Here is a 12,459-nt window from a genome sequence, read left to right as displayed (position 1 = left end):
GTCAGGGGAAACGGGTGGGGCAGTGATAGCGCCCCTGGCCCCCGTTTCCCCATCTCCTCCCCATGCAGTCACCTCCAGGGGTCTGAAGGGCAGAAAGAGCATCCCGTAGGTGCCAAGCGCTGAGCTCCGAATTTGACATCCGTTCGCTCACTTGGTCCTCCCAGCAGCCTCTGGGGCAGGGGTTGGAATCTCTTCCACGGACAGACAGGCGAGGCTCGGGAGGTTACTCTGCTCAAGGTCACACTTTAGTTGGCATAGCAACTGGCATTTAAACCCAGTTTCTCTTCTCTTCCCCCACTGGGACCTTCAAGCCAGACCCTAGGGAAAGGGTGGTACCTGGGGGCTTAGGTGGGGAGCAGAGCTTTGGGATGGGGGCCCCAGGTCAGCCACTCCTTCCCAAGAAGCCCCCGGGGCTCCGACCCCTGCCTCGTTTTACTTGACGCCTCCCGCCCACCTCTCTTCATCTTCTGGACTCTGACCTCCCTTAATCCCTCCACCCCTAGGTGGACCCGTCTCCCCTGGGCGGTTCTGCCCCATCATCCTTCCAACATCCTCTGGACTCATGCCCGGTCAGCCTGCCTGGTTCACCCTCACCCCCGATCTAGTCCTAGGGCCGTGACGTTGGAGGCTGGGGTAAGAATGCCCCTGCCACACAACCAGCGTGGCCCCTGCTCGTGGCTTCAAAGCCACGACCCTGAGAGAGGCCACCATCCCTCACTTACCACCCGTGAGGCCACGGGTCGGGATGTGAAGAGTGGGACGGCTCAAGGAAGCCCCATGTCACCTACAGAAAGGTCCAGAACTCTAGAACCTGCCAGATCTGGGTTTCCATCTGTGTGGCGAGGTCAGAAGACCAACCGTTCCTGCGTGACAGCTTTCTCGTCTGTAAAATGGGGATAAAGGTAGTACCATCCTTGAGAAGTTCTCCTTGTCACTTAACTGAAGAGATGGACATAAAGCACTGAATGTGTGGGACGTTCCATAGGTCGTATGAAATAAAGGCAGCGGGAATAGATGCGTAGGGAGAAGTGGGGTTTGTGGAGAGGGGCCTGTCCAGAGCCCCTGCTTCCTCTGACCCGGGGCCCAGCCTGCTTAGGTCTGTGGCCGCCAGCCAGCTCCAGGGAGGGGACCAGTTAGGAGGGCATGGAAGTCAAATCCAGGACAAAGGTGACGGTGCAGAGGCTAGGGGGTGGTGAGCTGAGAAAGTCTGAGAGAACCCCAACCTCCACCCCATCCCCGAGCTTTCCAGAGACACTCCCGATGGCTGTGTAGTTACTGCGTGCCCAGAAGGGAGAGCTGCTAAAAGGGAGAGACTTTGGGGTCTTTCAGAGCTGGGAAGGAGACTGGTCCAGGCCCGGTGCCCCGTGAAGCTGGCTCTGGAGGGCAGATAGACACCTTTTGGCCAACTAACTGCATTGGTGGTGGGTGGAGGTCTTCACCCTGACTGGCATTGCCAGCTGGCGAGGGTCTGGCTCCAGGGGAGGTGGGGTTCCCAGGTCTGGGCTGGCTGGGAAGTCAAATCCCAGGAGAGACTGGAGGGGGGACCCCTAGAGAAAGATGACATTGTTGTGCTGGGGGCTGAAGGGAGGGGAGAGGTTGAAGTTGAGATGAGCGTCTGTGTGGGGCCATTTAGCCTGGAGCTTGGAGTAGAAGGATAACGATAAGTGTATTTAGTGGGAATTTGGAGGAGAAGTCAGCCAGGGGCCTCCTGAGCTGTTCTGGGAAACGAGAAGGAAGCCCAGGACTGAGGCCTCTTGTCTACCTCTGAAGGCGGCTCTTCCTTCAAGAGGCTCGGGCTCTGGTGGTCAGGGACCCCCAGCCACGCCACACCCCCGTGTCCCATGCACACGGAAGGCCTGTCCTTTCCTGCATCTCCAGCAGGGCTGCCCGCGACTGTTGACCCTGCCCAGTCACATACGTGTTTGCATCTGTGTGCACATATCTGATTATAAATAAGCAATAACCACATTTGATTATAAATAAGCAATCCATACCTGTGGGACACAACGGAAAAGTTGCAAAAAAGCGTAGAGTAAAAAGTAAACCCCTCCCTACCCAGCCCCCAGCCACCCAGTTCTCCCCCCTAAAGCATCACTGAGCCCAGTTTCTTATGCGACCCCCTAGAAAAAGCCTGCGCCTATACAGGCAAATCTGATTTTATCCTTGAAAAAAACAAACAAACAAACTTGTGCACAAGTGGTAGCAGATTGCACACCCTATTCTACACCTTGCTTTTTTCACTTAACAGTAGCTCTCAAAATTTGTTCCAGAGCCTTTCGTTATAGAGAATTGTGTTGTTTGGAGGTGCAATCATTTCTTTAACCATCATCACCCTTTTGACAGACATTCAGGTCATTTCCAAGCTTTTGCTGTTACAAAACATAGTGTTGCCATGAAATGCTGTCACTTCACTCGTGCACGGGTGTGTGTGGAGGAGAAATTCCTCGAAGAATTGGCGGATGGGGAGGTGCATTTTTAGTTTCGATAGAATTGCCAAATTGTTCTGCATAGGTGTGGTACCAGGGACAGTCCCCAAAGCTGTGTGCGCGACACCTGGGTCTCCGCAGGCTGGCCAGCCCGGGGTATTATCGCACTTTCAGATCTTGGCCGAAGTGATAGAAAAAAAAAAGTGTCTTACTGAGTTTGCCTTGCCTTTCTCTTATCACGAGGTTCAGCATCTTTGTCTATGTTTCAGAGTTATTTGTAATTATTTTCTGTGAACGGTTCATATCCTTTGCCCATTTTTCTGTTGGTTTGTTCATCTTTTTCTTATTGATTTATGGGAATATTTTTTATATCAGGAAAATGAGCTCTTTGTCCATGATAGAAGTTGCAGATATTTTCCCCCTGTTTGTCATTTGTTGCTTTTTGTTTATGAGCATTTTTTTTCCATGCAAGATTTTTATATAGTTGAAGGAATCAATCTGTTTTATGACTTTCTGCAGTTTGTGTAGTACTTAGAAAGTACTTGGCGAATTCTTTGCTTCACCAAGATTGTATATTTTTAAACCCCGGTGATTTTTTTCTAGTTCTTTTAGAATTTCATTTTTCTTGTTTAAAACCTTGATACATCTAGAATTTATTTTGAGGTAAAGTGTGAGGAAGAGATTCAGCTTGATTTTCCCCCCCCCCCCAGATGGCATCCTGGTTTTTCCAAGGCCATTTGTTGAATAATTGATCTATTCCCCACTGACCTGAAATTCTACTTTCATCCTGTCTTAAATATCCCATGTATATTGGGGCTTATTTCTGGACTCTCTCGTTCATTGCTTCATCAGTCTATTTGGACAAGAACACACTTCTTTAATTATTGCAGCTTTATAATATAGTTCAATATCTGTGCTAGTCTCCTCTGCTTACCATTCTTTTTCAGAATTTTCTTGGCTATTCTTTTGTGGTCTTTTAAAGTGTGAACTTTCAAATCACTTTGTCTAGTTAAAAAATCCTCTGTGTGTGTGTTTTCAAAGTGTTGATTCTGTCCACTGTTCTCCTCCATTTCCGGTTATCCCTTCCCACTGAGAACGTGGCTAGCAGGCCTGTTGTGTACAGCAGTCCAAGTTGTGTACTGCACAGTCCTAGAACTAAGGTTGAGAGGAGCTGCTGGCCCCTGCCAACAGGGTATGAGCTCTTCCCTCCAGGGAATCTGCCCATCTGCATATCCGATCAAGAATAATAATAGCTGCCTCTCCTATAGCATGCGTCAGGCACTTTATGTTTTTTAATTTATTTAAGCCTCACAACAAATATATCCCCAATTTACAGCTAAGGAAACTGAGGTGCAAAAAGTCGAAGTAACCTGCCCAAGGTCAATGATTTGTGTTACCCACCTGTGCAGTCATGACACAGAAATCTGTTCCTGCACGTAAGCGCGCGCACACACACACACGCACACACACACACACAGAGATAGATTCGCACTCAGACATACAGATACACATGCCGTCAGATGTGCATGCAGACACACACACAGAGACACACACGTGAACACATACCTACGTACATACACATGTGCACACAGGCACAGACGCTCAAAGACAGGCACACACACAGACACAAACGCACACACTGCTGTTCCCGCCAGCATCCTTTTCCCATCAGAGTCTTTCCTTCAATGGCTCACGCACTCCCAGTGCCCCTGCTTTGGGGCAGGGCCAGCGCATCCAGGAAAACCGCCTGGCTGGACTCCCTGCCCTGGCTCTCGGCTCCGCATAGGGCCTCCCTCCCACATCCCTGTACCCAGAGAGGAGGGGGCCTTTAGCCTTTCAGGAAAAGGAGGCGTGACCGCATAGCAGGGACCTGGGGAAGGGAGCCTCGGCTTCTGCCAGACCGCCTTGTTAGGATAACTTGGGATGAGGGATGTAGCTCTGAGCTGGGTACCCAGCAGGTTCTCAGGAAAGGCTAACCGCATCCCTCCCCCCTCCACTTCCCCCAAGTCATTGTCTCCAGTGGCCTCTGGAATCAACCCATCCGAGCAAAAGCCATTCGGCTCTAGACGGGCACCCCACCCCACCCCCAGGAGAGCCTGAGGAACGAACTGGCAAATGCAGACATGGGGGCGCGTCTCCCAGGGAGCCGGGTTGCGGAGGCGAGGGTTTGGGTGCAGAGCGCGTGTGCTCCCGCGCGCACGTGCACCGACTGTTCTGGCTCTGAGTCGGCCCGCCTCGAAGGGATTTAATCAGTGGGGGCTGGGAATGTTGTTGTTTTAAAACAAACAAGGGATGACAGGAGCTAACAGAGGGTTCTTAAAGACGCGATTCAAAGGGCTCTTGAAAGCTGCTGGAGAATGAATGCGCCTTTGAAGTGCGAATGTGTCCATTTGTTAAACTGAGAGCCAGCCGGCTGCCTCCGAGGGGTGGGGAATCGTTTTCCTTGGCAAATGGGGGCTTGCCTCCCTCTCTGCCCTCCGCCACCTCCAGAGGTGCGCTAGGACCCCGAAGCCAGGGATCCGGCGTGGCGGCCACTCTCCCAGGACACACTCTAGAAGAGGCGCCTTTTCTTTTTTTCTTTTTTAACATCTTTATTGGAGTATAATTGCTTTACCATGTTGCGTTAGTTTCTGCCGTACAACAAAGTGAATCAGCTATATGCAGACTTGTATCCCCATATCCCCTCCCTCTTGCGTCTCCCTCCCACCCTCCCTATCCCACCCCTCTAGGTGGTCACAGAGCACCGAGCTGATCTCCCTGTGCTATGCGGCTGCTTCCCACTAGCTAGCTATTTTTACATTTGGTAGTGTATATACGTCCATGCCCCTCTCTCACTTCGCCCCAGCTTCCCCCTCCCCCTCCCCGTGTCCTCAAGTCCATTCTCTACGTCTGCGTCTTTATTCCTGTCCTGCCCCTAGGTTCTTCATATCAAGAGGTGCCTTTTCAACCACCTTGAAGGCAGTGTGCTCACATGACAGTCGTTAAGAGTGAGGGAGAGACCTGCGAACAACCACCTTGAAGGCAGTGTGCTCACATGACAGTCGTTAAGAGTGAGGGAGAGACCTGCGAACAACCACCTTGAAGGCAGTGTGCTCACATGACAGTCGTTAAGAGTGAGGGAGAGACCTGCGAACAGGCAGCGTCAACTCCAAGACGGGAACCTGAGCCGTCACACAGAGAGACGAGGTGGGGCAGGCGGGTCCAGGGTGCGCCTCTTGCGTGTGTCTGCACCTGCTCTCCAGCCGCCCTTGGCCCACCCCCGGGCCTGCCCTCCAGTGGCCCCCACGGGGAGGGTCAGTAGCAGGGATGGGGTTCAAGGAAGACTCAGTCACGCAGTCCCCAGTGGAGACGGAGGAGATGGGAATGCGGTGCAGCCCGCAGGTTGACCTGGGTCCCAGACCTGCGTGCGTTCCGGCTTGTCTTGAGTTGTCAGTCTGTGTGTAAGCTCAGAGTGAGGCTTTGTCACAGGTGCTGAGCCTTATCTGAAAACCAAGGGTGCCCAATTCTGGTTAAATCTGAGGGTGAGGCCCCACTGATGCTCCAGAGATTCAACGTGTGATGCAGGAGGGGCCCCGATGCCCCCACCCCCAGTGGGCTGACCAGCCTGCCGGGCCGCGTCTTGATTCAGTCCCTGCCACCCTTGAAGTCACCCCCTCCCCGACTCCTGACACGTGCCCCTTCCTCTTCCATATCTTAGGCCAAAAGAATAGCGTCTTATGGTTTTCACCCTCTGGACCCCCAGGGGAAAGTTAGCGCTCCGACCAAGGCGTATCTGGGGCATCAGCCAGCGCCGAGGATGATGGGACACCCACCCTGGTGGGGACACCCACTCTTTGATGTTGGGAAAGAAATGAACATTTGCAGAACATTTACCCTGGGCCAAGCACGGACCTAGCGTTTTCACAATTCCTATCTCATTGAACCCTTGCGATATCAAGGTGGCTAGTTCTCTTCCCGTGGCTCCTGGTGGAGAAGCTGAGACTCAGAAAGGTGAATGCTTGTCCACGCCCAGGCAGCTGAGAGTCGCAGGCTGAGCACAGACTGGATGTGGTGCCAGGACCCCTCCCCCACCACGGGGCTGGAGGTCGGGATGCCCGGTGCCTGGCTTGCCAGCGGCTTCCTGGCTTTGAGCACTGCCCACCCCTCGGGGCACAGTGTGATGGGTGGAAGGTGCTTGCACTTGGGTCTGGCAAGTCTGGACCTGGCTCCCCTTTAGCGGCACGTGGCCGTGGGGTCCCCGAGCGGTATCCCTTACCACAACGGGAGCGCTGCTGTGAGCGCCAGGTGATAAGTGGGTGAGCTGGTGAATGGTGCTTTCTGGAGCTCGCTCCCTCCATCACCTGCAGGGCTGGCTCCTCCCCTTCCAGCTGTGTTACCCTGGGCGGGTTTCTAACCGCTCTCTAAAAAGTGGGTTATGATCCTGTCTGGTTGTGGGCTTGCGTGTGGTTTAAATGAGCGTATGTTAAAGCCCCGGGAACAGCCCAGAACCTAGCAGGTGCTTTAGCCCTTGTGTTGTTTCCAGATTCTGGCTCCTCCGCCAGCCTAGCCCATCCCCTAAAGGGCAGGTCTGCTCAGTGATGGGCTCGGAGACCCTCTCCCTGTTCCCCCCTCTCTCCCTGTCCTTTTGTCAACCCCCTTGTCTGTTTCACTTCTGCCCTTTTTCCCACTGGCCAGAGGGCAGAAGGCCTCTATTTGCACCCAAAGCTGTTGGTCTGAGTGGTCCCCTGAAGTCCGGGATCCGGAGTGCATTGTCTCCTTCGAGGGCAGCCGCCGGGGGGGGGGGGGGCCTCGTGCTTGGCTGGACTGAGGCAGGTCACAGGGTTAGCGTAGGGAGCATAGCAACCGCTGGACCCACACCCACGGCCCAGCAGTGCCACTTCCTCTGCCCCGACGGCCACCTGGTGTGCGAATGGGGAGGCCGAGGCAGGCTGGCCCAGGACCCGGGATGGAAGATCAAGCCGCCTGGCAGTGGAGGGGGCCCACTGGAGGGACTCTGCCCTTGATGCCTTTGCAGGGCTTCCTCCAGCCTTGAGAAGCAGGACTCAGGACACCCCCATCACCTGCCGCTTCTGTCAGCGCAGGTGTCCCTGTTTCCCTTTCCCTTGTGACATTTATATTCCCTTTGGCTGAAGTGCAGTAAGCGCCGTCCCCCCGCCCCCCCCCCCCAACCGCTTCTGCTCTGGAAGGAGAAACCAGAAGCAAAGGGTATGGACTGGATGGGGATCCCGAGGGGAGAGAGATGGAAGGTACTGGAGCGTAAGGGGTGGCAGCAGTGGTGGTGAGCCTGGTGGGGTCTGGGAGGAGGGTGGCGGGGAGAACTCACTCTGAAGACAAGCCCTGAAGTCAGACTGACCTGAGTTCAAGTTCTTCCCAGGCATGTGACCTCGGCAGGTTGCCCGCTGCACCTGCCCCGTCTGCCTCGGGGCCTCAGGGCTCCAGCTGAGCAACCGCAGGCAGGTGAGCCAGTGATAACCAGCAACGTTGTGTCTCTGTTTCCCGCAGATGACGTGGCCCCCTACTTCAAGACGGAGCCGGCGCGGACGCAGGTGCACCTGGAGGGGAATCGCCTGGTACTCACGTGCATGGCCGAGGGCAGCTGGCCACTGGAGTTCAAGTGGCTCCACAACGACAGGGAGCTGACCAAGTTCTCTCTGGAGTACAGGCAAGCGTGCCGCCCCCTTCTTCCCACGCAGCCGCCAGGGTCCTGCTGTGTCCTGAGGGGGTGCCAGGGCAGTGGGCAGGGGCGCCGTGTGGCAGTTTGGGTGGGGGAGCTCCTGCTCCAGTGTTGCTGGGAGGCTGGGGTGACAGAAGTAGGGGGCCAAGGCCGCCCTTCCCCAGGGTGAGAAGACGCTGCCCTGCTGCACCCAGCAGAAGATGGCTGGGTGGTGGGCTGGGCGAGCTGCCCAGACAGGGTGGCCCAGGCAACCGTGGACGGGGCAGAGGTGATGACTGAGGTAGAGTAGCCCGCTGCCAGCAGCTAGACTGTGGCCACGGCTGTGACCAGATCCCCACCTCCCCTCCCCACTAAGAACCCTGCTCTCTCGGGGGAGCTATTGGTGGGGCCTGGGTCCAGCAGAGGGGTAGGGCATGCAGCTACCTGGGGTCTGTAAGGGGCGGACAGATTCTATTTGGGAGGGCAATTCAGGGGGGACATGGAGGCGGGACCCACCCCCCCAGGGCCTTTGGGCTTATCTCCACTCCCTGCTGTGCCCTTGCACTGGGCTCTGGGTTGGGCTGCCCTTCCTTCCCCAGGACACTGCCAAGTGGGGATAAGGGAGAACAGAGAGAGAGAGAAACAGGGTCTCAGCGAGGGCAAGTTTGCTACTAGAAGAGTGAGCAATGGGGCAGCTACTCCCCAAGCCGGGTAGCCTCCAGCCTTTTTCCCGGCTCTCCTTCCCCCTGCTCCTATCCCCCTATCTTGGCCTTTTTTGTTGGCTTCTGACCCTGTGCCTGATGATTAATCCCCAGGCCTGATGTGCATAATTGGTTTTGTTGGGGAAACAAGATTGTCTTGCCCTGGGGATGTTGATACAAATCTGCCGCCAGGGACAGGAATGCAAATGAGAGGAGGGGGATTTAATCGCTTGAGAATCGGTCCTTTCCAGAAAACCATCCTTTTCTTCATGAAGCAGGGAGGCCAGAGTTTGGGGTGACCCCCATGCCCAGGTTTCTTCTGCCCCAGCCCTGGCCTGGATGGGATGGTGATGAGAGCCGAAAATTCGGCCTCTGTGCACCAGTGCCAAATCTCAGAGACACAGTTTGGGGTGAAGTAGAAAAGAATAGCTTAATTGCTTTGCCAGGCAAAGGGGGACACAGTGGGCTCATGCCCTCAAAAACTGTGTCCCAACCTGTGATGATTTGGTGAGGAGTTTTATAGCAATAGTTCAAGGGTGGGGTTACAGATAAGGTTAGGGTGTGTGCAGGGCCTGCACTCCTTTACTCTGGCCGCAGGTGGTCTCTCTTTTTTTTTTTTTTTTTAATAAATTTACTTATTATTTATTTTTGGCTGCGCTGGGTCTTCGTTGCTGCGTGCGGGCTTTCTCTAGTTGCGGTGAGCGGGGTCTACTCTTCATTGCGGTGCGCAGGCTTCTCATTGCGGTGGCTTCTCTTGTTGCGGAGCTCGGGCTGTAGGCGTGAGGGCTTCAGTAGTTGTGGCACACAGGCTCAGTAGTTGTGGCACACAGGCTTAGTTGCTCCGTGGCATGTGGGATCTTCCTGGACCAGGGCTCGAACCCGTGTTCCCCTGCACCACTGCGCCACCAGGGAGGCCCGTCAGGTGGCCTCTTGATGAGCTTCTGTGGTTCTTGAGGTTATCAAACTGTGACCTTCTCTCTGAAATGAAGAATGCTTCATCAAATAGTTCATCTTCCATTTGTTGGGGGTTTTAGTTCTGTAAAGAGCTCAAAGATATTGTTATGTGTACCCCTTGAGAGGGAACCAGGACCTGCCCCAAGGCTGCACTATTGTTTCTTGAATACTCCTCCCTTGTCTCTGCATCCCCTCCCTTCCCTGATTAGCAACTGTTCTGATCTGCCCTTTGGGATTCAGGGAAGGTCATGGAGGCTGAAGGCTATTCCCTACAAACAAGGCATGGGGGACACAGAAAGACTTTGGTGCCCAGGAGCCCCACAAGGTTCTGCTTGGTTTCAGTGGGAGTGGCCACTTTGGCAAAGGAGGGGGCAGGAGAGGCCGGGGCAGGAGGACCACCCTCCCCTCTGTGGTTGGTGAGAGACCTGGACCAGGATGCAGGAGGCCCTCCAGTGCTGGCCACTCTGGGCCTCGGTTCTCCAGGGAGCCACAAGGAGACCAGAGGGGCCTCCCGGTGTGGTCCCTGGGATGGTTTTCAGCTGGGGCCCAGAGCCATTCCTGAATGCTGTCTGGCACCCTGGGCAGTTTAGACAGTGTCCATGAAAAGCCCCTGCAGCCGCTTGGGTGGTGAACATGCTTGAATGGGCACCCCAGGAGCATGCCGATGGCGTACCACGCTCTTGGTGGTGTCCTTGCCCTTGACTTGAGCTGGAGGCAGGACCCAGGAGGAGGAGGAGAGTTGGTTCTTTGTCTGGTTCACGGCCATTCTTTTGGTGCCTGAAGCTGCAAGGACGTGGGGTGGGCATTACACAGAAGCAGATTCTGGCTCGGCTTCAGGTTCAGACTTGCCCAACGATGGAATGGGCTTCCTCTGGACACACTCAGCAACCTGCCCCTGGAGGCATCCAGGTGGTTGTCAGGGTGCAGCTGTTGATGATGGTAATGATAACAGTCATGGGCACTGAAAAAGAATTTATTACCTGGCAGACGTTATGATGGGCGCGCTGAGAGCATCTTGTTTAATCCTGCCAGCAATCCTATGAGTAGGTTCCAGTGTTTTCTCCATTCTACAGACAAACAAACTGAGGTTTAGAGAGATGAAACAGTCCACCCAAGGTCAAGTTGTTGAGTTGGGCTTCACATATAAGTCAGATGACTACAGGGCTTGAATTCTTTACCGCCCGCCACACTGCCTCGCATTGAAGAAAGACTGAAGCCATCGCCTCCTCCGTGTGTGTCCTAAGCATCTTTCTGCTAACTGCGCTCTGCACGTTCTAGAAAACAAAGCTCCGTTTCAGAGCTTGGTTGGGTGGAAGTTATTCAGGGAGACGTAAAGGAAAGTCCATTCGGGAAACTCATCCTCCTGCCTCCTCACCCCCAGAAAGGCTGGCCGTTACAGCAGGGGGCGTGCCGTGTGCCCGAGGACAAGTCAGTCAGGATTTTCCTCTAATCAAAAATATGCTGTGGGCTTCCCTGGTGGCGCAGTAGTTAAGAATCCACCTGCCAGTGCAGGGGACATGGGTTCGAGCCCTGGTCCGGGAAGATTCCACATGCCGTGGAACAACTAAGCCCGTGCGCCACAGCTACTGAGCCTGCGCTCTAGAGCCCGCGAGCCACAACTACTGAGCCCGCGTGCCACAACGACTGAAGCCCGCGCACCTAGAGCCTGTGCTCCACAACAAAGAGAAGGCACCGCTATGAGAAGCCTGTGCACCACAACGAAGACCCAACACAGCCAAAAATAAATAAATTAAATTAATTTTTTTAAAAAATGAGCTGTTCCCACAGGGAAAGATCTACACTCCTCAGTGTGGCCTTCAGAGCTCTTCATGTTCTGCCCCTGATAGCACCTGCTTTAGCTCCTGCTGTTCCCATCTGAGGTAACACACTCCCACCAAACAGGACCCTCACACCACGGGTCCCAGGACAGTTCCTTCCACATGCCCTTTTTTCTGCCTTTGTCCAAACTGTCCTGTCCCCTCCACTTGGAATATTGCCCCTTTCAGAACCTTCTGTCTCTCTCCTGCAGGGTTCCATCTCTTTTGGAAAGCCTTTCCTGATAGTACACATATGTGTTCTCAATAAATCTCTCTCTCTGTCTCTCTCTCAAAGACACACACACACACACACACACACACACACACACACACACACACACACACACTCATTTCTGCCTCTCTCTGCCCTTTGTGACTGTCCATAATACATCGCCTTCTAATTATTTACATGAGAGCCTGCAAATAAACCACAGAATGAAGTGAGAGCCTCAGGCACCTTGGAGGTTCCAGGAATCTCAGGTTCCTGGAGGTTCCAGGAATTTCAGAACCAAGAACTTGATACTGCCAGGCCCTCTCCCCTTTGGGCTGCTCAGCTGTGCCCGCCTCTGGGTTCAGACTTCATTCTCATGCGGTGAGTGACACTGAGAAGTTTGGGAATCACAGGCTCACAGCCACATGATTTCAGAGTAGAAGGAATTTCCCCATAGGAGTTCCATGTAGAAAGTCCCAGGGAAGGATTCTGATTGGTCCAGCTTGGATCTGCCCTGACCAATCCCGATGGGAAGCAGCATGGAGTGCTGTGATTGGCCAGGCCTGCATCATGTGTCTACTCCGAGCCATAGGACGTTTTGCGGCAGCCCCCACACTAGAGCCACGTGGTGGAAAGGAGGGTGAGAGCTCTTAGCAGAAGAAGGGAAAAGGGTGGTGGGGCAGACAGTAGCCCCCTG

General features: G+C 54.4%; 1 protein-coding gene across 3 annotated transcripts in view; it reads left to right on the top strand.

Annotated features, from left to right (window-relative positions):
* Positions 1-12,459, top strand: part of SDK2 (sidekick cell adhesion molecule 2) — a 266,360-nt gene that overhangs the window by 113,122 nt on the left and 140,779 nt on the right. For all 3 annotated transcript variants that reach the window (XR_005017947.1, XM_036838001.1, XM_036838000.1), the window contains exon 2: positions 7,929-8,088. Coding sequence is in view for 2 of the 3 variants with exons in the window: in XM_036838001.1 (XP_036693896.1) it covers positions 7,929-8,088 (160 nt within the window). In the remaining variant the exon portion in view is untranslated. The remainder of the gene's footprint in view (positions 1-7,928; positions 8,089-12,459) is intronic.

The sequence above is a fragment of the Balaenoptera musculus genome, chromosome 20 (assembly GCF_009873245.2).
Source record: "Balaenoptera musculus isolate JJ_BM4_2016_0621 chromosome 20, mBalMus1.pri.v3, whole genome shotgun sequence".
NCBI lineage: Eukaryota > Metazoa > Chordata > Mammalia > Artiodactyla > Balaenopteridae > Balaenoptera > Balaenoptera musculus.
The sequence above is the reverse complement of the archived record's forward strand: the minus strand, read 5'-3'. Positions and strand labels throughout refer to the sequence as shown.